The 27,547-nt window shown below is 39.2% G+C and overlaps 1 protein-coding gene across 1 annotated transcript; it reads left to right on the plus strand.

The window, feature by feature from the left end:
• dmbx1a (diencephalon/mesencephalon homeobox 1a) lies at positions 1 to 27,328 on the plus strand. Its single transcript, XM_061929812.2, has 5 exons — positions 1 to 139; positions 11,462 to 11,616; positions 14,975 to 15,153; positions 20,912 to 21,323; positions 23,094 to 27,328. The coding sequence occupies exons 2-5, from the start codon at positions 11,463 to 11,465 to the stop codon at positions 23,534 to 23,536; spliced, it is 1,188 nt and encodes a 395-aa protein (XP_061785796.1). The 5' UTR covers positions 1 to 139; position 11,462; the 3' UTR covers positions 23,537 to 27,328.
• Positions 27,329 to 27,547: the final 219 nt, after the last annotated feature.

Genomic DNA, 27,547 nt, shown 5'->3' on the forward strand with positions numbered 1-27,547 from the left:
AGCTGGCGGCGGCAAGCGCGAGACGGGAGCCCTTCGCTGTGGACTTTTGACACGGACACGCAGCGACACGCCAGGACCTTTTTTTTTCTTCCACGGATACACGCAAGACTCTTGCTGGGACGACTACTGAAGCTACAAGGTAAACAAAACAAAAAAAGTACTTTTAGAGTATTATATTTCGTCATAAACGCGTCGACTGCTGCCTTCATAGAAACATGACAGTTTCCTGTCCTTAAATGTTAATATTCTAAAGTGAAAATAAATTATAATTTATAGCGATTTTGAAGCAGTAAGTATTAAGTGTTGTGCAGTCACAGTCAAAACAAAAATATGTGTTATTTAAAACTGTTTTACGTACAAAATAGTCGTTTTCAACCACGTGACGAGCCCACTTAAAATAAAGGGGTTTATTTGCACACGTGATCCTTGTAAACACCGGAAATGTACAAATTGGAAACATTTAATTAGGTCCGAAAAGCCTGCAGTGAAGAAAGGTAATTATTAATTATAATATTGTGCTATAAAGGAATGACATTATTATTTATGTTGCATAAAGTTGTATATTTTTTATTAATGAACAATACTTTACATACAAAACAGTCTAATAAAACAAAATGTCCAAATTTTTTTGGCTTAATATTATGGGTTATATAGTCTAAATGAGTTGAAATAATTAAACTGAATCATTCTCTGGTTGTTTTTTAAATATAAAATTAAGCACACAAAAAATACTGGGTTATTTTGATAACCCAATTTTGGGTTAAATTTTGGAGTTGCTTTTATGAATAGCAATCCATTATTATTTTAACAAAATTTCTGGGTTTTCAAAATTATGAACCATTTTTGGGTTATTTTTCAACGATTAACGCATTTTTGGCTAAAAGGCTTTTTTTAAATTAAAATAAAAAAGTTACTTTTTTCCTGAAGGGAATTTTACTATGGATTCATCTCATGAACATTATTTACAATCATCGAGTTAGCATAACTCAACGTTTGGGTTAAATAATTCAACCCAATAGTTTGGGTTGGGAACAACCCAAAATTAAGTTATCACAACTCAATTTTGGGGTTAAATAATTCAACGCAAAAGTTGGGTTGAAAAAAAATTAACCCAAAATGTTGAGTTAAAATAACTCAAATGAGGCGTTCATCCTTTTTCTGGCCCAGCAGTTGGGTTAAAATTGGGTTATTTTTTAACCCAACATTTTTTTAGTGTGTGTGTCACATTTTTGGGGCTTAATATTATGGGTTATATAGTCTAAATTAGTTGAAATAATTAAACTGAATCATTCTCTGGTTGTTTTTTAAATATTAAATTAAGCACACACAAAAATGCTGGGTTATTTTGATAACCCAATTTATGAGTTGCTAGTGTTGGGTTAAATTTTGGAGGTTTTTTTATGAATAGCAATCCATTTTTGGGTATAACTCAATTTCTCGGTTTTCAAAATTATGAACCATTTTTGGGTTGTTTTTCAACGATTAACGCATTTTTGGCTAAAAGGCTTTTTTGAAATTAAAATAAAAAAGTTACTTTTTTCTTGAAGGGAATTTTATCATGGATTCATCTCATGAACATTATTTACAATCATCGAGTTAGTATAACTCAACGTTTGGGTTAAATAATTCAACCCAATAGTTTGGGTTGGGGACAACCCAACATTAAGTTATCACAACTCAACTTTTTTGGTTAACTAATTCAACGCAAAAGTTGGGTTGAAAAAAAATGAACCCAAAATGTTGAGTTAAAATAACTCAAATGAGGCGTTCATCCTTTTTCTGACCCAGCAGTTGGGTTAAAATTGGGTTATTTTTTAACCCAACATTTTTTTAGTGTGTGTGTCACATTTTTGGGGCTTAATATTATGGGTTATATAGTCTAAATTAGTTGAAATAATTAAACTGAATCATTCTCTAGTTGTTTTTTAAATACTAAATTAAGCACACACAAAAATGCTGGGTTATTTTGATAACCCAATTTATGAGTTGCTAGTGTTGGGTTACATTTTGGAGTTGTTTTTATGAATAGCAATCCATTTTTGGGTATTATTTTAACTCAATTTCTGGCTTTTCAAAATTATGAACCATTTTTGGGTTGTTTTTCAACGAGTAACGCATTTTTGGCTAAAAGGCTTTTTTAAAATAAAAATAAAAAAGTTACTTTTTTCCTTAAGGGAATTTTACTATGGATTCATCTCATGAACATTGAGTTAGCATAACTCAACTTTTGGGTTAAATAATTCAACCCAAAAGTTTGGGTTGGGAACAACCCAACATTAAGTTATCACAACTCAACTTTTGGGTAAAATATTTCAACGCAAAAGTTGGGTTAAAAAAATTAACCCAAAATGTTGAGTTAAAATAACTCAAATAAGAGGTTTGTCCTTTTTCTGACCCAGCAGTTGGGTTAAAATTGGGTTATTTTTTAACCCAACATTTTTTAGTGTGTGTGTATTTAAAAAAAGCTTCACGCTAATCGCACAAATAACAATAATCTATAACCAGACATTGACATATGCCTAATTTGTCTCCGCATGCACAACAAATATTGTTTATAAAAGAGGTGAAAAGAAGGGGGTCCCCGCTATGAGTGGCCCCGGCCAAGAGCAGCTTGTGAGGCCCCTGAGGTGTCGCTCCATCAAGTCACATCCGTGCAGAGTCGCACTGTACATGTATGCCAATCTCCATAATGACGCCTTGATAATCGAAGCATTGAGCAGAGCTGCCATGCGTGGGGCCCCTGCAGTGCAGCCTGGGGCCTTAACGACACCCCACGACCCCTGTGACACACACACACCCAGCCACACACACACTTTATAAGTGTTTTGTCTGCAGGTGCACGCATGCAAGTGTGGATCTCAGTTCCATGTACAGTTATTGAAAACATCCATAAATAAATAAGTAAATATCAGGAGGCCTTCTCCCCGCACGTGTCAGCGGTGATGATAAATGGCGGGCCCCGCAGTCGAAACCTATTTGCACTTCCATTAGACGGCCAGCCAAATGGGGATCAACGTGCATATTTTGACCCGCGGAGAAGCCATACATCTCCGCCAAAACGTTGCCCGGGGCCGATGGGATAAGGGGCCGCCAGAGAGGGGAGCGGAGGGAGGGGGGGCCGGCGGGGGGGCATTCAACTCAAATACTTGAGGGACTAAAAGTAAATGTTTAGCAAGCACCTTCTGTCCCGCAGCTAAACACCTTCTGTCCCGCACAATCCACCTATAGTCCCACCACATTCTGCAGCAGGATACATTTATTTACAATAATAGCATGCACCATAATACATTTTATTATTAACAATAATAGCATGCACCATAATACATTTTATTATTAACAATAATAGCATGCGCCATAATACATTTTATTATTAACAATAATAGCATGCGCCATAATACATTTTATTATTAACAACAATAGCATGCACCATAATACATTTTATTATTAACAATAGCATGCGCCATAATACATTTTATTATTTACAATAATAGCATGCACCATAATACATTTTATTATTAACAATAATAGCATGCGCCATAATACATTTTATTATTAACAATAATAGCATGCGCCATAATACATTTTATTATTAACAACAATAGCATGCACCATAATACATTTTATTATTAACAATAGCATGCGCCATAATACATTTTATTATTTACAATAATAGCATGCACCATAATACATTTTATTATTAACAATAATAAAATTACCATAATGCATTTGTATTGTTAATAATAATGCAATGACTATAATACATTAACAATAATAGAATGGCCATAATACATTTGTATTAATAATACAATGACTATAATACATTAACAATAACAGAATGACCATAATACATTTGCACTATTAATAATAGAATGACCATAATACATTTGTATTATTAACAATAATAGAATGGCCATAATACATACATAATACGTTTATTATTATGTTTCTTATTAACAATTATAACATGCACCACAATACATGTTTATTATTAACAATAATACAATCACCATAATATATTTATATTATGAACACTAATGGAATGACCATAATACATTTGTATTATTAACAATAATAGCATGACCATAATACATGTTTATTATTAACAACAATAGAATGACTATAATACATGTTTATCCATCCATCCATCCATCCATTTTCTACCGCTTGTACCTTTCGGGGTATAATAGCATGACCATAATATATTTTTATTATTGACAATAATAGAATGATTGTAATACATGTTTATTATTAAAAATAATATAATGACAATCATACATTATTATTAACAATAATAATACATGTTTATTATTAACAATAGTGGAATGACAATAAATAATACATGTTTATTATTAACAATAGTAGAATGACCATAATACATGTTTATTATTAACAATAGTAGAATGACCATAATACATGTTTATTATTAACATTAATAGCATGACCATAATATATTTTTATTATTAACCATAATAGAATGACTATAATACATGTTTATTATTAACAATAATATAATGACCATCATACATGTTTATTATTAATAATAGAATGACCATAATTCATGTTTATTAGTAACAATAATAACATGACCATAATATATTTTTATTATTAACAATAATATAATGACCATCATACATGTTTATTATTAATGATAATAGAATGACCATAATACATGTTTATTAGTAACAATAATAGCATGACTATAATATATTTTTATTATTAACCATAATAGAATGACCATAATACATGTTTATTATTAACAATAATAGCATGACCATAATATATCTTTATTATTAACAATAATAGAATGACCATAATACATGTTTATTATTAACAATAATAGCATGACCATAATATATTTTTATTATTAACAATAATAGAATGACCATAATAGATGTTTATTATTAACAATAATAGCATGACCATAATATATCTTTATTATTAACAATAGTAGAATGACCATAATACATGTTTATTAACAACTGCTTCACAATTCTCAGTGTTCACATAAACATAATCCACCTTTCATAGAGTACATTTAAATATTGTAAAGCATGTCCGGTTTTTGCAAAATCCCTCCATAAAATGTCATCAACGTGCACGTGCGCTTATATTTTAGCGTGTGCACACCGCCACGTGCACCTCAATAAATGACAACATCGTGCAATATTTGCATATTTCATGTAATGCAGAGGTGCAACTTAGTCCAAGAGAACGAATAAATGTTCAGGAGGTCACTTTTAATACCAACTGGATTTTGTTTAAACTGCAATCCAACTCATTGAAACATTTCACTCCTGAAATAAATTAACTTCTCATTAAATACATTGTCATTTAGTAAGAGGCGTCTGTTTATACATAATTATAGCACCTAAATGACATGTAGAAACTTAAATGTTGATGCATTTCATGATCATGACAAATATATTGCATGCATGTGAAATAATCATAAATACATTTTGTTTGCTGACATAGCAACACTCAATATAAAATATTACAATAAACAAAATTCAAATGATAATTTAGCCTACTGTACAGAACTGTAATCAGAAGTGATCTTATCTGTATGACAACATGTGTAAAACAGTGCAAAGTGGATCACTTTAAGCTTTTGCCACAATAATAATTATATTGTATTCTCTGACAGTGCAACCAACAGGACATATTATTTCTAAGGAACTTTTATAGAAAATAACAATAATTAAAATAATCCAAAAAAAAAATTATTATATATATATATTCTAGTCAAATTGAGGCAGCTGGTATGAAGGTCCTGGGTTCGATCCCTTTCTGTGTGGAGTTTGCATGTTCTCCCTGGGACTGCATGGGTTCCCTCCGGGTTCTCTGGCTTCCTCCCACCTCCAAATACATGCACCTGGGGATAGGCCACTCCCACTTCCACATACATGCACCTGATAGGTTGATTGACAACACTAAATGGTGTCTGTGTTCTGGCCCTGCCACGCCTATCCAGCAGGGATAGGCTCCAGCCACCCCGAGAGGGACAAGCGGTAAAAAATGGATGGATAGTTAAATTGAATAAAATGACAGAATATGTTTTTTAAGTTTTTGTCGAACAGCAGGGGAAAAAGTCCCACTTGATGTACTAGGTTGGGCCTGCAGATGTATCCTCTTGTCCTTACTAATACTTATCTGACCAGTCCTTACTAATACTTATCTAATCCATCTTACTAATACTTATCTAATCAGTCCTTACTAATACATATATAATCAGTCCTTACTATCCATCTTACTAGTACTTATCTAATCAGACCTTACTAATACATATCTAATCAGCCCTTACTAGAGTTGTATGGTACACCGGTACTGCTATAGTATCGCGGTACTAATGAATCAAGAACGTTACTATTGTTTGAAAAGTACCGGTTCCCGGGCATGACCGTCTTGACATTGCTGGTTTTACGAGCAGAGGAGCATGTTCGGCAGCGCGCACACACAGAGTACTTACAAGCAGACACAGTGTCTGGGAGAATGGACGCATTTTGACCTAAAAACTAAAGATAAAGGTGAAGTTATAACACTGAAACGCCCTTAGGAAGAGGTGCTTTATTTAAGACATGGCTAGCTAGCTAGCGGCTAACATCCATTCGCAGTCGGCAGTGTTGTAGCTACTTCTAAATCACTAATCCTCGCCTCCATGGCGACAAATAAAGTACGTTTCTTACAAGTATCATCCCTGCAGGACGAGGAATAGCTAAACATGCTTCACTACACACCGTAGGAAGATATGATACAGAAAGCTAGCACCCTGAATGTAAACAAATGCCATGGGTGGACATCCACTGTAATGATACCAAGTACAACAGCGTATTTAGTCGATACTACTATGAATACAGCGACATTTTTTATCGTCACAAAATCTTTTTTCCTTTTTAAAAAATTCTTATTATGTTTATAAACTCAGGAAATACGTCCCTGGACACATGAGGACTTTGAATATGACCAATGTATGATCCTGTAACTACTTGGTATCGGATTGATACCTACATTTGTAGTATGTAAAGTATCCAAACAACATAAGAATAGGTGATATTACAGAAGAATAAGTGATTATTACACTTTAACAGAAGTGTAGATAGAACATGTTGAAACAGGAAGTAAGCAGATATGAACAGTAAATGAACAAGTAGATTAATAATCAATTTTTACAGCTTTTCCCCTCATAATTTTGACAAAATAGAATGATAAATGACACAATATGTTACTGCATACGTCCGCAGACTTATTAGGAGCCTTTGTTTGTTTACTTACTACTAAAAGACAAGTTGTCTAGTATGTTCACTATTTTATTTAAGGACAACATTTTTCTTCGATTGCAATAATAAATATATGTTTTATGTACCCTAAGATTTTTTGTTAAAATAAAGCCAATAATGCCACTTTTTGTGGTCCTCCTTATTTAGAAAATGACCGAAAAGTATTGAAATAAATTTTGGTACCGGTACTAAAATATTGGTATCGGTAGTCCTTACTAATAAATATCTAATCATCCATCCATCTTCCCCTACCTATCCAAAGTCGGGTGACGGGGGCAACAGCCTAAGCAGGGAAGCCCAGACTTCCCCCTCCCCAGCCACTTCGTCCAGCTTCTCCCGGGGGACACAGAGGCGTTCCCAGGCCAGCCGGGAGACATGGTCTTCCCAACGTTTCCTGGGTCTTCCCTGTGGCCTCTTACCGGTCGGACGTGTCCTAAACACCTCCCTAGGGAGGCGTTTGGGTGGCATCCTGACCAGATGCCCGAACCACCTCATGGGGCTCCTCTCGATGTGGAGGAGCAGCAGCTTTACTTTGAGCTCCCCCCGGATGGCAGAGTTTCTCACCCTATCTCTAAGGGAGAGCCTTGTCACCTGACGGAGGAAACTCATTTTGGCCCGTTGTACCCGTGATCTTGTCATTTCCGTCATAACCCAAAACCCTACCCTGTGAATGTAGATCGCCGGTAAATTAAAAGCTTTTCCTTCCGGCTCTCCTCCTTCTTCACCACGACGGATCGATACAGTGTCCGCATTACTTAAGATGCCGCACCGATCCGCCTGTCGATCTCACGATCCACTCTTCCCTCACTTGTGAACAAGACTCCGAGGTACTTGAACTCCCCCTTCTCCAGGCAAGAACCATGGACTCGGACTTGGAGGTGCCGATTCTCAACTGAGTCGCTTCACACTCAGCTGTGAACCGATCGAGTGAGAGCTGAAGATCCTGGCCAGATGAAGCCATTAGGACCACATCCTCTACAAAAAGCAGAGGCCTAATCCTGCGGCCACCAAAACAGATCCGCTCAACGTCATGACTGCGCCAAGAAATTCTGTCCATAAAAGTTATGAACAGAATCAATGATAAAGGGCAGCCTTGGCGGAGTCCAACCCTCACTGGAAACAGGCCGGACTTACTGCCGGCAATGAGGATCAAGCTTTGACACTGATCATACAGGGAGTGGACCGCCACAATCAGATAGTCCGATACCCCATACTCCCCGAGCACTCACCACAGAATGCCTTCTCCAAGTCCACAAAGCACATGTAGACTGGTTGGGCAACCTCCCATGCCCCCTCAAAGATCCTGCCAAGAGTATAGAGCTGGTCCACAGTTCCACAACAAAGACCAAAACCACACTGCTCCTCCTAAATCCGAGATTCGACTATCCGACGTAGCCTCCTATCCAGTACACCCAAATAGAGGAGTGTGATCCCACGATAGTTTGAACACACCCTCCGGTTCTCCTTCTTGAAGAGAGGTACCACCACCCCGGTCTGCCAATCCAGAGGTACCACCCCCGATGTTCACGCAATGTTGCAGAGTCTTGTCAACCAAGACATCCCCACAGCATCCAGAACCTTAAGGAACTCTGGGTGGATCTCTTCCACCTCGGGGGCCTTGCCACCGAGGAGTTTCTTAACTACCTCGGCAACCTCAGCCCCTGAAAGGGGAGAGCCCACCACAGATTCCCCAGGCACTGCTTCCTCATTGGAAGACGTGTAGGTGGGATTGAGTAGGTCTTCGAAGTATTCCCTCCACTGATCCAAAACATTCGCCGTGGATGTCAGCAGCACACCATCCTCACCATACAGTTACAGTGCACTGCTTCCCCTTCCTGAGGCGGAAAATGGTAGTCCAGAATCACTTCAAAGCCGCCTGGAAGTCGTTTTTATGGCTTCCCTGAACTCCTCCCATGTCCGAGTTTTCTCCTCGGCGACCGCTGAAGCTGCACACTGCTTGGCCTGTCGGTACCTGTCCGCTGCCTCCGGAGTCCCATGAGCCAAAAGGACCCGATAAAACTCTTTCTTCAGCTTGACGGCATCCCTTACCGCTGGTGTCCACCAGCAAGTTCTGGGATTACCGCCATGGCAGGCACCAACCACCTTGCAGCCACAGCTCCAATCAGCAACAGCAACAGTACTTACTAATACATATCTAATCAGTCCTTACTAATACATATCTAATCAGTCCTTACTAATACATGTCTAATCAGTCCTTACTAATACATATCTAATCAGTCCTTACTAATACATATCTAATCACGTCCTTACTAATACTTATCTAATCAGTCCTTATCACGTCCTTACTAATACATATCTAATCAGTCCTTACTAATACATATCTAATCAGTCCTTACTAATACATATCTAATCAGTCCTTACTAATACATATCTAATCAGTCCTTACTAATACATATCTAATCAGTCCTTACTAATGCATATCTAATCACGTCCTTACCAATACTTATCTAATCAGTCCTTATCACGTCCTTACTAATACATATCTAATCAGTCCTTACTAATACTTACCTAATCAGTCCTTACTAATACATATCTAATCACGTCCTTACTCTCCATCATCCATCCATCCATTTTTTACTGCTTGTCCCGTTCGGGGTCGCGAGGGTGCTGGAGCCTATCTCAGCTGCATTCGGGCGAAAGGCGGGGTACACCCTGGACAAGTTGCCACCTCATCGCAGGGCCACGTCCTTACTAATACATATCTAATCAGTCCTTAATAATACTTATCTAATCAATCCTTATTAATACTTATGTAATAAGTCCTTACTAATACATATCTAATCAGTCCTTACTAATACATATCTAATCAGTCCTTACTAATACATATCTAATCACGTCTTTACTAATACTTATCTAATCACATCCTTACTAATACTTATCTAATCAATCCTTATTAATACTTATCTAATCAGTCCTTACTAATACATATCTAATCAGTCCTTACTAATACCTATCTAATCAGTCCTTACTAATACATATCTAATCAGTCCTTACTAATACATATCTAATCACGTCTTTACTAATACATATCTAATCAGTCCTTACTAATACTTATCTTATCACGTCCTTACTAATTAATACATATCTAATCACGCCCTTACTAATACATATCTAATCAGTCCTTACTAATACATATCTAATCAGTCCTTACTAATACATATCTAATCACGTCTTTACTAATACTTATCTAATCACATCCTTACTAATACTTATCTAATCAATCCTTATTAATACTTATCTAATCAGTCCTTACTAATACGTATCTAATCAGTCCTTACTAATACCTATCTAATCAGTCCTTACTAATACATATCTAATCAGTCCTTACTAATACATATCTAATCACGTCTTTACTAATACATATCTATTCAGTCCTTACTAATACTTATCTTATCACGTCCTTACTAATTAATACATATCTAATCACGCCCTTACTAATACATATCTAATCAGTCCTTACTAATACTTATCTAATAAGTCCTTACTAATACATATCTAATCACGTCCTTACTAATTAATTGATATCTAATTAAGTCCTTACTAATACATATATAATCACGTCCTTACTAATTAATTGATATCTAATTAAGTCCTTACTAATACACATCTAATCACGTCCTTAGTAATTAATTGATATCTAATTAAGTTCTTACTAATACATATCTAATCAGTCTTTACTAATACTTATCTAATTAAGTCTTTACTAATACATATCTAATTAATACATAGATAAGTATTTCTTACTAATTAATACTTATCTAACAACTTTGTGTGTGAGATATTCCATGAAGGAATGTTCCTGTTCCTGCAGGCCTTTAATGAGATTTAGATTTTAAATATAGTCTACAATAAAATAGGACAGCGTCACTTTAATTAATCACTATTAAAAAATAATCCCGAACAAATCCCTTTTTTAACGATGTTCCTATTAGGATGTTTTTCTTGTGGGATCACACTCATGAATAAAGCATCCGTCACGCTCCATCGTGGGAATGAGTGGTAATTACCCCAATTAAAAGTCCTTTGTATAATTAATGGAATGAGCAGAGCGATAATTGGATGTTAATGGATAACACCTTTGTTGGGGGCCAAACACGAACAGCCGGGGGCCTTGTGGGCGCAGTGAGCCGTCTGTCACGTGCTCATCTTCTGCTCTCTGCTCCCAGCATGCAACACTACGGCGTGAACGGCTACTCCCTGCACGCCATGAACTCCCTCAGCGCCATGTACAACCTCCACCAGCAGGCGGCGCAACAGGCGCAGCACGCGCCCGACTACCGGCCCTCCGTGCACGCGCTCACGCTGGCAGAGAGACTAGCAGGTACTTGAGTGTGCGCGCACACTCACACACACACACCCACACACACAAACACACCCACACACACCTACTGGTTATCTTTTAGAACGGGGACCAAGTTTTTGATCATGACTTGTGGGGACCACCCTTTCTACAGGTTGTGGAGGCATAAAAAAAATGGTGTAAAATGATCACTGCCCAGTTAGCTCAAATCTCTGGATCTCTGATCATTCTTACTGGGGACCCTGGGGAAAAAGAGTTAATATGGTACATGGGGACCCAATTTAAATCATTTTGCATAATTCACACAAATTTGTACATGACTACCGAGGACCATTTAAAAAAAATTAATAAATAAAAATGAAAAAGTTCAAATTAAATATGACATGATCCTCAGAATACAGCACTACAGCTGTCCTCTTATAGGAAGTTTCACCACTTAAATGTACCAGCTATAGCCCGATGAGGGGGCTGCTGTGCAAATGTCTCACACTCAAACTAACCAGTAAACATGTTTTATAGGCCAAAGCTTAAAAATCACTTAGGCATCTTCAGAATGGATCTGACTATCATTTAAAAATATTTTTTGTCCCCATACCGTCAGAGGTCCCCTAAAGGTGACTGTGTAAACAGAGCGATGTCCCCATTAAGTAAGCATTGCCAGAAGACACACACACACACACACACACACACACACACACAAGGTGTGTTTATTGGATCTTTCAATCAAAGGTGTTTATAGAACAATCTTGACCGTGAAAAAAACTAAGTATTAAAAAAAAAAAAAAAGTAACATTATGATAATGAAACGATGGGATTTGGAGTAAAAAAAAAAGTCCATGTTAGTTCTGAATGTACATGGTCTTGTGTGTTGAACAACAAATGTAACTTTGAATAGGGGGCAGATATTATAATAGGTTTCCTTCATTATTTATTTTAAATGTTGATAGTTTTTTGTTTGACCTTTCAAGAATGAAATAAAACAAGCATTGTAAAAAAAAAAAAAAGTTTTCCAGTCAATTCTTAATAATGTTTAATCAGATTAGTTACAATTTTGAATTTGGATTAATCGTGATTTAAATTAACTTCAAAAAGTTAAGCCCAAAGTTTAGATATGAATGCAGTTTTAATGTCATACGGAAACATTTTAGATAGTGATGTGAAGATCGATACTGAAATCTCGATAGCGCCGATTCCAAATCTTTATAATAATATCGATTCCCAAATCAAAATAGCGATACTTTTGATACTTTAGTTATTACAGATAGTGTATATCATTATAGGAACTAACTAGATCACTGAGACCTTTAATAAAATTGGTGGGGAAAAACACGTGTGTGTGTGGGAAAAAAACAGCATACTGGCACCATACTTATTTTGATTATTGTTTCTCAGCTGTTTGTACATGTTGCAGTTTATAAATAAAGGTTTATAAAAAACAATAAATAAATATATATTTTTTGAAATTGCCTCTGCGCATGCGCAAAGCATAGATCCAACGAATCGATGACTAAATTAATCGCTTTTCGATTTTAATCGATTTAATCAATGAGTTGTTGCAGCCCTAATATATATATATATATATATATATATATATATATATATATATATATATATATATATATATATATGTGTATATGTATATAATGTATATATATATATGTATATATATATATATATATATATATAATGTGTGTGTATATATATATATGTGTGTATATATACTGTATATATATATATACACACATATATTTATATATATATACACACATATATTTATATATATATATATATTTATATATACGTATTTATATATAATGTGTGTGTATATATATATATGTGTGTATATATATATATATATATATATATATATATATACACACACATATATTTATATATATATACACACATATATTTATATATATATATTTATATATACGTATGTATATATATATATATATATATATATATATATATATATATATATATATATATATATATATATATATATATATACATACATGATGGGTCAAATGCAAAGAATAATTTCGCCACACCTAGTGTGTGTGTGACAATCATGGGTACTTTAACTTAACTTTTAAATACATATATACATATATATACAGTGTATATACATATAGATAGATAGTACTTTATTGATTCCTTCAGGAGAGTTCCCTCAGGAAAATTAAATATACTCAAGGGGAAACAAATAATGGCATTGTTCTGCACTGAATTGTTACCGTATTCATATTCAATTCTATGTAGTGTCTCCAAATAGCTGAAAATATCCATATAGTGTGTTAGAATACTGAGTGACTCATTTTCATTGCCAGTAATTAAACAAATAAGGTCTGCAATTGCTGTTTTATATATGTATAATCTAATGATACTTTTATTATGAATTATATTGGAAAAAGATTAGTGTATATATATATATATATATACAGTCGCGATCAAAAGTTGACATACACTTGTAAAGAACATAATTTCATGGCTGTCTTGAGTTTCCAATACTTTCTACAACTCTTATTTTTTTGTGATAGAGTGATTGGAGCACATACTTGTTGGTCACAAAAAACATTCATGAATTTATTATGGGTCTACTGAAAATGTGAGCAAATCTGCTGGGTCAAAAGTATACATACAGCAATGTTAATATTTGCTTACATGTCCCTTGGCAAGTTTCACTGCAATAAGGCGCTTTTGGTAGCCATCCACAAGCTTCTGCTTGAATTTTTGACCACTCCTCTTGACAAAATTGGTGCAGTTCAGCTAAATTTGTTGGTTTTCTGACATGGACTTGTTTCTTCAGCATTGTCCACACGTTTAATTCAGGACTTTGGGAAGGCCATTCTAAAACTTTAATTGTAGCCGGATTTAGCCATTCCTTTACCACTTTTGACGTGTGTTTGGGGTCATTGTCCTGTTGGAACACCCAACTGCGCCCAAGACCCAACCTCCGGGCTGAGGATTTTAGGTTGTCCTGAAGAATTTGGAGGTAATCCTCCTTTTTCATTGTCCCATTTAAAGCACCAGTTCCATTGGCAGCAAAATATTAAATATTCAAACACAGTGTTACTGTGTGTGTAATGTTACAGTGGCCAAAAATATGAAATATACTTGATAAATAAAACCTCTGCCTTGTTTTTAATGAATACTTAGGCCTACTATCCTACTGTATTTTAATGTTGGTCACCATTTTGGTACGAGTGTTTTCTGAAGTGCTACTTGATGAACAAACTTGTGCACTCAAATGCTAAGTGCACAAGTTCCCGTACTGTGCAAACCAACCTGCCTCTGCCTTGATATAAGAACTCACCAAAGTCTGCTTTCAATAAAACTCGCCGTGTTTTCTCTTCCAACGGCTGCGCATTTCAAGACATCATCCTGGAGGCTCGCTACGGCTCTCAGCACCGCAAACAACGTCGGAGCCGCACGGCCTTCACCGCCCAGCAGCTGGAGGCTCTGGAGAAAACCTTCCAGAAGACCCACTACCCCGATGTGGTGATGCGGGAGCGGCTGGCCATGTGCACCAACCTGCCTGAGGCCCGAGTGCAGGTCAGTGTGGTCCATGACGAGGACTTTAACCTTAGACAGCATGGCAGTGTGTTATATGTAAGAACTATGCTAACACATGATGGCTACTGCAGCCTCCCTTTAATTAACAGGTTACTGTATAATAACGATTTGATCTCATATTACATCAAGGAGACACATGAGTGCACACCAGGGGTGTCCAAACCTTTGGACTTGAGGGCCACATTGGGATGAAAAAATCTGTCCAGGGGCCGAAAGCTGACTGCATGTAAAGTAATATATATATATATATATATATATATATATATATATATATATATATATATATATATATATATATATATATATATATATATATATATATATATATATTTGTTACTTATATATATATATATATATATGTATATATATATATACTTACATACATATATATGTAAAGTAACATATATATATATATATATATATATATACTTACATACATATATATAGTATACATATATATTTACATACATATATATATAGTATACATATATATTTACATACATACAGATATACATACATACATATATATATGTATATAAATACAGTCTATATACACATACATATATGTATATACATATTTATACACAAAAATATATGTATATACATATATACACACATAAATATATGCATATACATGTATATATACTGTATACACATATGTATATATATACATATATATACATACACACATAAATATATATATACATTTATGTGTATGTGTATATATATATATTTATATATATATATATATATATATACTTACATACATATATAGTATACATATGTTTTATATACATACATACATATATATGTATATAAATACAGTCTATATACACATACATATATGTATATACATATTTATACACAAAAATATATGTATATACATATATACACATACATATATGCATATACATGTATATATACTGTATACACATATGTATATATATAAATATATATAGATACACACATAAATATATATATATACATTTATGTGTATGTATATATATATATATATATATATATATATATATATATATATATATACTTACATACATATATAGTATACATATGTATTTACATACATACTTGTATACATACATACATATATATGTATATAAATACAGTCTTTATACACATACATATATGTATATACAAAAATATATGTATATACATATATACACACATACATATACCGTATTTCTCGGACTATAAGTCACAGTTTTTTTCATAGTTTGGCCATACATACAGTGCGACTTATATATCTTTTTTTCCTTCTTTATTATGCATTTTCGGCAGGTGCGACTTATACTCCGGTGCGACTTATACTCCGAAAAATACGGTACATACATATATGTATATACATGTATATATATATACACGTGTGTGTATATATATATATATATATATATATATATATATATATATATATATATATATATACTCCTCTCTGAGCTGCCACCTTAACGTGGTAGAGGAGTTTGCGTGTCCCAATGATCCTAGGAGCTATGTTGTCCGGGGGCTTCTATGCCCCCTGGTAGGGTCTCCCAAGGCAAACTGGTCCTAGGTGAGGGATCAGACAAAGAGCAGCTCGAAGACCTCTATGAAGAACACGAACAAGGAACCCAGATTTCCCTCGCCCGGACGCGGGTCACCGGGGCCCTCCTCTGGAGCCAGGCCCGGAGGTGTGGCACGATGGCGAGCGCCTGGTGGCCGGGCCTGTCCCCATGGGGCCCGGCCGGGCACAGCCCGAAGAGGCAACGTGGGTCCCCCCTCCAATGGGCTCACCACCCATAGCAGGGGTCATAGAGGTCGGGTGCGATGTGAGCTGGGCGGAAGCCGAAGGCAGGGCACTTGGCGGTCCGATCCTCGGCTACAGAAGCTAGCTCTTGGGACGTGGAACGTCACCTCGCTGGGGGGGAAGGAGCCTGAGCTAGTGCGTGAGGTGGAGAAGTTCCGGCTGGATATAGTCGGACTCACTTCGACGCACAGCAAGGGCTCTGGAACCAGTTCTCTTGACAGGGGCTGGACTCTCTTCCACTCTGGCGTTGCCAGCAATGAGAGGCGACGGGCTGGGGTGGCAATTCTTGTTGCCCCTCGGCTCAAAGCCTGCACGTTGGAGTTCAACCCGGTGGACGAGAGGGTAGCCTCCCTCCGCCTTCGGGTGGGGGGACGGGTCCTGACTGTTGTTTGCGCTTACGCGCCCAACGGCAGTTCAGATTACCCACCCTTTTTGGATTCACTCGAGGGAGTACTGGAGAGTGCTCCCCCGGGTGATTCCCTCGTTCTACTGGGGGACTTCAACGCTCATGTTGGCAACGACAGTGAAACCTGGAGAGGCGTGATTGGGAAGAATGGCCGCCCGGATCTGAACCCGAGTGGTGTTTTGTTATTGGACTTTTGTGCTCGTCACGGATTGTCAATAACAAACACCATGTTCAAACATAAGGGTGTCCATATGTGCACTTGGCACCAGGACACCCTAGGCCGCAGTTCCATGATCGACTTTGTAGTTGTGTCATCGGATTTGCGGCCTCATGTTTTGGACACTCGGGTGAAGAGAGGGGCGGAGCTTTCTACCGATCACCACCTGGTGGTGAGTTGGCTGCGATGGTGGGGGAGGATGCCGGACAGACCTGGCAGGCCCAAACGCATTGTGAGGGTTTGCTGGGAACGTCTAGCAGAGTCTCCTGTCAGAGAGAGTTTCAATTCCCACCTCCGGAAGAACTTTGAACATGTCACGAGGGAGGCGCTGGACATTGAGTCCGAGTGGACGATGTTCCGTACCTCTGTTGTCGGGGCGGCCGATTGGAGCTGTGGCCGCAGGGTAGTTGGTGCCTGTCGTGGCGGTAATCCTAGAACCCGTTGGTGGACACCGGCGGTGAGGGATGCCGTCAAGCTGAAGAAGGAGTCCTATCGGGTTCTTTTGGCTCATGGGACTCCTGACGCAGCAGACAGGTACCGACAGGCCAAGCGGTGTGCGGCTTCAGCGGTCGCGGAGGCAAAAACTCGGACATGGGAGGAGTTCGGTGAGGCCATGGAAAAAGACTTCCGGACGGCTTCGAAGCAATTCTGGACCACCATCCGCCGCCTCAGGAAGGGGAAGCAGTGCAGTGTCAACACCGTGTATGGTGGGGATGGTGCTCTGTTGACCTCGACTGCGGATGTTGTGGATCGGTGGAGAGAATACTTCGAAGACCTCCTCAATCCTACCAGCACGTCTTCCTATGAGGAAGCAGGGCCTGGGGAATCTGTGGTGGGCTCTCCTATTTCTGGGGCTGAGGTTGCCGAGGTAGTTAAAAAGCTCCTCGGTGGCAAGGCCCCGGGGGTGGATGAGATCCGCCCGGAGTTCCTTAAGGCTCTGGATGCTGTGGGGCTGTCTTGGTTGACAAGACTCTGCAACATCGCGTGGACATCGGGGGCGGTACCTCTGGATTGGCAGACCGGGGTGGTGGTTCCTCTCTTTAAGAAGGGGAACCGGAGGGTGTGTTCCAACTATCGTGGGATCACACTCCTCAGCCTTCCCGGTAAGGTCTATTCAGGTGTACTGGAGAGGAGGCTACGCTGGATAGTCGAACCTCGGATTCAGGAGGAACAGTGTGGTTTTCGTCCTGGTCGTGGAACTGTGGACCAGCTCTATACTCTCGGCAGGGTCCTTGAGGGTGCATGGGAGTTTGCCCAACCAGTCTACATGTGCTTTGTGGACTTGGAGAAGGCATTCGACCGTGTACCCCGGGAAGTCCTGTGGGGAGTGCTCAGAGAGTATGGGGTAACGGACTGTCTTATTGTGGCGGTTCGCTCTCTGTATAATCGGTGTCAGAGCTTGGTCCGCATTGCCGGCAGTAAGTCGGACACGTTTCCAGTGAGGGTTGGACTCCGCCAGGGCTGCCCTTTGTCACCGATTCTGTTCATAACCTTTATGGACAGAATTTCTAGGCGCAGTCAGGGCGTTGAGGGTATCTGGTTTGGTGGCTGCAGGATTAGGTCTCTGCTTTTTGCAGATGATGTGGTCCTGATGGCTTCATCTGGCCAAGATCTTCAGCTCTCACTGGATCGGTTCGCAGCCGAGTGTGAAGCGACTGGGATGAGAATCAGCACCTCCAAATCCGAGTCCATGGTTCTCGCCCGGAAAAGGGTGGAGTGCCATCTCCGGGTTGGGGAGGAGATCTTGCCCCAAGTGGAGGAGTTCAAGTACCTCGGAGTCTTGTTCACGAGTGAGGGAAGAGTGGATCGTGAGATCGACAGGCGGATCGGTGCGGCGTCTTCAGTAATGCGGACGCTGTATCGATCCGTTGTGGTGAAGAAGGAGCTGAGCCAGAAGGCAAAGCTCTCGATTTACCGGTCGATCTACGTTCCCATCCTCACCTATGGTCATGAGCTTTGGGTCATGACCGAAAGGACAAGATCACGGGTACAAGCGGCCGAAATGAGTTTCCTCCGCCGGGTGGCGGGGCTCTCCCTTAGAGATAGGGTGAGAAGCTCTGCCATCCGGGGGGAGCTCAAAGTAAAGCCGCTGCTCCTCCATATCGAGAGGAGCCAGATGAGGTGGTTCGGGCATCTGGTCAGGATGCCACCCGAACGCCTCCCTCGGGAGGTGTTTCGGGCACGTCCGACCGGTAGGAGGCCACGGGGAAGACCCAGGACACGTTGGGAAGACTATGTCTCCCGGCTGGCCTGGGAACGCCTCGGGATCCACCGGGAGGAGCTGGACGAAGTGGCTGGGGAGAGGGAAGTCTGGGCTTCCCTGCTTAGGCTGCTGCCCCCGCGACCCGACCTCGGATAAGCGGAAGAAGATGGATGGATGGATGGATATATATATATATATATATATATATATATATATACATGCACACATAAATATATATACAGTTATGTACATATATACATACACATATGTATATATATATATACATATATATATATATATATATATACATGCACACATAAATATATATACAGTTATGTACGTATATACATACACATATGTATATATATATATACATGTGTATACATGTATATATACATACTGTACATATATATTTTATACATATATATATATATATATATACATTTATATTATATATACATACATACATATATATAAATACACACAACTATATACACACACACATGCACAGACACGCACACATTATAATAATTTAATGGATATTTAATTGGATATTAAGAGTGTGTGAAAGTTGGACTCCAACCTTGTTTACTTCTGTGACGACCTCCTTAAAGTTTTGCAATCAATCAATCAGAAATATCAAGCATCTAAAATGCAGACAAACATGGATAAGTGCGGAGAATGTTTTGCATTTTTCCCATCATGCATTGTAATGGATGAATTATGTGTTGTGTTTGGACATTTTTTTTTAAATGTTATCCACAAAGTTCAGTGAGCAGGTTGTGTGGTGACTTTTTGTGTTGATTCATTCGCATCATGAGTGGGAAAGGTTGTTTGGATTGGGTCATATATGTAAATGCTGTGCTGTGGACACTTCAATGTAAAATCCATGGTGATTAACCTGAATTACTCACACGATGGCGACAAACATGTAGTGATTACACTGTCAGATATTTCAAATGAAGTTGAAGCCACTCCGTGGGCCACATTCCTTATTCTACTTGTGACGTCTCGCGGGCCTAATTGAACCGTAGTTTGGATACTCCTGGTATCAAAATGGGTTGAAACTTCCAAAGCACTGAGCACTCACCAACGCCCAACATGTCTCTGTAGGTCTGGTTCAAGAACCGCAGGGCCAAGTTCCGTAAGAAGCAGCGCAGCCTCCAGAAGGAGCAGCTGCAGAAGCAGAAGGAGCCCACAGGTGAAGGAGGCTCCGAGAAGGACGACGGCCCGCCCTCCACCACCTCCAGCAACACCCCGCCTGACTCCCAGCCGCCACCGTCCTCCTCCTCCTCCTCCACATCCCTGGAGACGGCAGAGGGTCCCGTGGTACGCCCGCTACCGCTCCACATGGAAGTCAACGTCACGTCGGCGGAGCAGTCCGGCAGCGAGTCTGCCACGGAGGACAACGCCACCGATAAAGAGGACGAGAGTAAATGTCTGCAGCCGGAGGAGATGCAGAGCGAGGGAGCCATGACACCGGGCGACGACTCGTCCCCTTACAAGAGACTCAGCCCTAAAGCAGGTAGGACGCCGCCACAGTCAAGGCTGATCAAATTCTACCTCCCAAGTAATACATTTGGTCAAATATTGTTTGAATAAAAGTTGTTTTGAGGTCCTAATTTGGATCAGATCAAAAATGTACTTCTGTTTTATGCTTGAAATTTAGATTCTTGCCTCATCGTTACAAAAAAGGACAAAAGGGAATACACAGCCAAACTACTATACTCCCAAGTATTTCCCATACATTCATTCATTCATGGCTGCTGCCACTAATAATACATTACTAATAGACATGTCAAATAATACTTTTAAAAATCTGTTTAATCACACTTTGAATTTACATTCATTGAATAATCACAGGTTATTTCTTGCTTGCATAATCTAAATTTACTTTAAAAAAAAAAAAAAAGACCCCTAACAATTTTCTTGTTAGAATGTTATACAGGAACATTTTTGTGGCATGTCATTTATTTGCTCAAATATTGGTACCAGTTTGATCCAAAGTCCAGTCAGAGTCTATTTGTAAGTACAATTTGCCAACGAGCACATCAGTCGAAGTCCTTTTTCGCTGATGATTTCTGTGGTTATGGTAAAGAAGTATGTGTGGTCAAAATCAATTGTGTGATTAATCTGCAAATACATACTGTACATTATTAATGTACAGTATGTGGAGTGTTTATGCATATATATATATATATATATACGTATATATATATATATACACAGGTAAAAGCCAGTAAATTAGAATATTTTGAAAAACTTGATTTATTTCAGTAATTGCATTCAAAAGGTGTAACTTGTACATTATATTTATTCATTGCACACAGACTGATGCATTCAAATGTTTATTTCATTTAATTTTGATGATTTGAAGTGGCAACAAATGAAAATCCAAAATTCCATGTGTCACAAAATTAGAATATTACTTAAGGCTAATACAAAAAAGGGATTTTTAGAAATGTTGGCCAACTGAAAAGTATGAAAATGAAAAATATGAGCATGTACAATACGGTACTCAATACTTGGTTGGAGCTCCTTTTGCCTCAATTACTGCGCTAATGCGGCGTGGCATGGAGTCGATGAGTTTCTGGCACTGCTCAGGTGTTATGAGAGCCCAGGTTGCTCTGATAGTGGCCTTCAACTCTTCTGCGTTTTTGGGTCTGGTATTCTGCATCTTCCTTTTCACAATACCCCACAGATTTTCTATGGGGCTAAGGTCAGGGGAGTTGGCGGGCCAATTTAGAACAGAAATACCATGGTCCGTAAACCAGGCACGGGTAGATTTTGCGCTGTGTGCAGGCGCCAAGTCCTGTTGGAACTTGAAATCTCCATCTCCATAGAGCAGGTCAGCAGCAGGAAGCATGAAGTGCTCTAAAACTTGCTGGTAGACGGCTGCGTTGACCCTGGATCTCAGGAAACAGAGTGGACCGACACCAGCAGATGACATGAAATTTCATCACACCTAGTGTGTGTGTGTAACAATCATTGGTACTTTCTTTAATATACATACATATATACATATATATATATATATATATATATATATATATATATATATATATATATATATATATATATATATATACATATATATACATATATATACATATATATATATATATATACATATATATATATATATACATACACACATATACATATATAGAGTTACTTCACTTTCGGCCCCCAGCCAATGTTTTTCAGCCCAATGCAGCCCTCAAGTCACAAAGTTAAGACAAACACGATCTCTACATTACATGACCTAAAATGTGATTTTTTTTTCTCTTTGCAGACTCACCTTGCATCTCTCCGTCCGTGACCCCGTCTTCGTCCAGCAGTGGCCTGGCCGCCGGCGGTCCGCTCCCCCAGAACCACTCCTACTCGTCCTCCCCCCTGAGCCTGTTCCGCCTGCAGGAGCAGTTCCGCCAGCACATGGCCGCCACCAACAACCTGGTGCACTACCCCGCTTTTGACCTGGCCGCCCCCTCGTCACTCCCCTACCTGGGCATGAACGTCAACATGCCGCCCGCGCCTCTGGGCACGCTGCCCTGCCAGTCATACTACCAGTCGCTGTCCCACCACGCCCAGCAGGTGTGGAGCAGCCCGCTGCTGCAGGCGTCCGCCGCCGCCGGCGGCCTGAGCGGCCACAACAGCAAGACCACCAGCATCGAGAACCTGCGGCTAAGGGCCAAGCAGCACGCCGCCTCGCTGGGACTGGACGCCTTGTCTAACTGAAACGCCCGCCTGGACGGAGGAGGACTTGAGGCGACATTTCCTAGCAGCTTCTTGAAATAAAAAGAGGGACAAAAACAGAAATCGATGAAGTGAACATTCATTCAAAGGACATATTGTAGGGGAAGGACTCATATGGCCCCCTTCTTGAGTGGATCTCACGCGGGAGGTTCGTCGTTTTGCAATGCATTCTGCTGAAAATGATGGAAAGCACCACTCTAAATCGCAACTGACGCTGTGGTCAAAGTTGATAACGCCACAAAACACAATTTAAAGTAGCAGTAAAGTGTAAAAACAAGTTGCCTCTATTTAAAGTTAAAGTACCAATGATTGTCACACACACACACACTAGGTGTGGCGAAATTATTCTCTGCATTTGACCCATCACCCTTGATCACCCCCTGAGAGGTGAGGGGAGCAGTAGGCAGCAGTGGTGGCCGCGCCCGGGAATCATTTTTGGTGATTTAACCCCCAATTCCAACCCTTGATGCCGAGTGCCAAGCAGGGAAGTAATGGGTCCCATTTTTATAGTCTTTGGTATGACTTGGCCGGGGTTTGAACTCACAACCTACCGATCTCAGGGCGGACACTCGAACCACTAGGCCACTGAGTAGGTGAAACTATTATCATATATATCTGATTTATGACACCTAAATACTTACAATGTTTACAAATAAATAGATATGATAAAACATGTTCTCGATTCTCGAGCCATTTTGAGAATAAATGAGCACGTGACGTAGAGGAGGAACCACAGATCCCTTCCCCATCAACAACAATGCCAATTAAGCAAACTTTGCGAGAGCCAACAACGATTACTTATGATCCGGAACTTTATGTTTTTGAGCCCGAATACAAAGAGGATGAGCCGAGTGCTAAACGGATGTAGCTTTACTGTAGCATTAGCATCACTGCTAGGTGCTAAATATACAAACTAACCATAATAAAACAAACACTCTCGCTGGGACGCCGACCGACGGGACTCTCGCATAATTTCGTTTAGATGAAGATTCAATCACAATCATCACAAAGGGTTAAAAATACTTGTCGCAACTAGCGTCTTTTTCACAATCTCGACCAGCCTGTCGGTCCATGGCCACATTTATCTACCAGCAGGTGAGAGATGCACAAATTATAATCTAGAACTTACTTTTAGCAATTTTGAGACCAAGCAGAAGCAGCCGCCGGCTCAGTGTGTCAACAATAAGAGTGTAAGCTCGCATTAGCTCACTGCTATCTATGCGCTGCTAAAATGGCATTAGCGCTTATACTGTTGGTGGTTCCTTAGAAGGTTTTACGGGCGTAAAGAGGACCCTTGATCTGTTGACTCAATTGGTAGCTATTTAGCCAAGGTAACATAAAGTCATAAGTTTACATACCCTGGGAGGATTTATGATTTCTTGGCCATTCTTCAGAGAATATGAATGATAACACAATAACCTTTCTTCCACTCATGCTTAATGGTTGTGTGAAGCTATTTATTGGCAAACAACAGGGTTTACTATTTTTAAATCAAAATGACAAAAGAAAGTACCCAAATGACCCTGATCAAAAGTTTACATACCCCAGTGACTTTGATCTGCACAACAGTTGACACAAACAGGTTTGAATGGCTAATCAAGGTACCAATCCTCACCTGTGACCTGTATGTTTTTAATTAATGTGTGTATAAAAGGTCAGTGAGTTTCTGGGCTTCTGACAGACCATTGCATCTTTCATCCAGTGCTGCACAGATGTTTCTGGATTCTGAGTCATGGGGAAGGCAAAACTAATTGTCAAAGGATCTGCGAGAAAAGGTAATTGAACTGCATAAAACAGGAAAAGGGTATAAAAAGATTGCATCTTTCATCCAGTGCTGCACAGATGTTTCTGGATTCTGAGTCATGGGGAAGGCAAAAAAAAATTGTCAAAGGATCTGCGAGAAAAGGTAATTGAACTGCATAAAACAGGAAAGGGGTATAAAAAGATATCCAAGGAATTGAGAATGCCAATCAGCAGTGTTCAAACGCTGATTAAGAAGTGGAAAATGAGGGATTCAGGTAGCCCAGCAAAGATTTCAGCCACAGCTGCCAGGAAAATTGTTCGAGATGCAAAGAAAAATCCACAAATAACTTCAGCTGGAATACAGGACTCTCGGAAAAAATGTGGTGTGGCTTTTTCAAGATGCACAATAAGAAAAATGGGCTGCATGGTCGAGTGATTACATGTTTGAAGAAAAATGGGCTGCATGGTCGAGTTGCCAGAAGAAAGCCATTTCTGCGCAAATGTCACAAAGTATCCCGCTTACATTACGCCAAACAGCACAGAGACGAGCCTCAAAACTTCTGGAACAAAGTCATTTGGGTACTTTCTTTTGTCATTTTGATTTAAAAAGAGTAAACACAGTTGTTTGCCAATAAATAACAACCATTAAGCATGAGTGGAAGAAAGGTTTTTGTGTTATCATCCATATTCTCTGAAGAATGGCCAAGAAATCATAAATTCTCCCAGGGTATGTAAACTTATGAGCACGACTGTAATTATTGTGAATGATAAACCGCACATTTCTATCACATTTGCGTGTATTTCCAGTATGACTGACCTAATAATATGGTCAGCCTTGCCCCCAGTAACGTCCTCTGACCCCGAATCTACGGAAATAATCGAAACGTCCGACTGAAATTCCGGCACGTTGTGATGTTTTTTGGGGCGGTATAGCTCGGTTGGTAGAGTGGCCGTGCCAGCAACTTGAGGGTTCCAGGTTCGATCCCCGCTTCCACCATCCTAGTCACTACCTTTGTGTCCTTGGGCAAGACACTTTACCCACCTGCTCCCAGTGCCACCCACACTGGTTTAAATGTAACTTAGATATTGGGTTTTCACTATGTAAAGCGCTTTGAGTCACTAGAGAAAAGCGCTATATAAATATAATTCACTTCACTTCATGTTTCGACAGTATTTTCCGCGTACTTTGCGGATTGTAAACGCAATAGGATACGTTTAATGGACACAAAGAAACACAATTATTTTTCCTTTATACTGCTACCTTAAGATATTCAACACTTGAAGTGGATAGTCCCAATTTTGTCACGTTTCATGTGTCAGGTAAAGCGCAAAGAATGGGGCCATATGATTCGTCCTCCTCCTGTAAGACTGGAAATCAACTCAAAGTAATGTTTACAGAAAATTTGTCACGTTTCACGTGTCAGGTAAAGCGCAAAGAATGGGGCCATATGATTCGTCCTCCTCCTGTAAGACTGGAAATCAACTCAAAGTAATGTTTACAGAAAATGTGAGGCACTTTTCGACAAACTGAAGTGAGCACAAACAACAACAAGAGCGACTAAGAACCGTTTCCTGCGTGGCTTTGACTCCACGAAAGGATTTCAAAGGACTGAATAGTCAAAGCGTTTAATTACACTCGGCCCCGGGCGGAGCCTGATAATGAACATGCATATCATTTAACATCGACGTGTATCACTTCCAGAGGTGGTTACACTTAAGCTGTCAAATAATAAAGTAGTGACATTAATGACTTGATCAATCTGGGGAAGGAAAGGGAAAAAAAAGATACGAGTCTCTTGAGGGAACACGCTATGAAAGCACTTCTGATATATTCTTCCAAAGGAGAAGAAAAAAAAAACCAGGCACATTATTTTAACATGTGAAATATAGAATCTATCTATCAGTGATGAAGTGGTTGTAAAGTACTGTACTATGTTGTATAATTGATCAGATAACAGTCCTTTTAGCTGTAAGATTGTATTTGCCCTGCTTGGATCAATATATTCCACGGTCCTGCCGACCAAGAAGCAAACATTACCAAGAAGCAAACATTAGGACTGCTAGTTCGCTCTATGTTCTGCTTGTCTTGGTTCTCATTCGAGTTGGGTCCTTGCCATTTGTCCCTTCTGTCCTTGTCCACGACTGGGTCCCAGTGCTAGTTAGATTTATCATGTGGACCACAGATGTTTCCTTGCCTCTTCCCAAACAGTGTTGACTTAGTGTTGTTGTCAAAATATCCACCAATAAACT

Source organism: Nerophis lumbriciformis, linkage group LG03, assembly GCF_033978685.3.
Source record: "Nerophis lumbriciformis linkage group LG03, RoL_Nlum_v2.1, whole genome shotgun sequence".
Taxonomy (NCBI): domain Eukaryota; kingdom Metazoa; phylum Chordata; class Actinopteri; order Syngnathiformes; family Syngnathidae; genus Nerophis; species Nerophis lumbriciformis.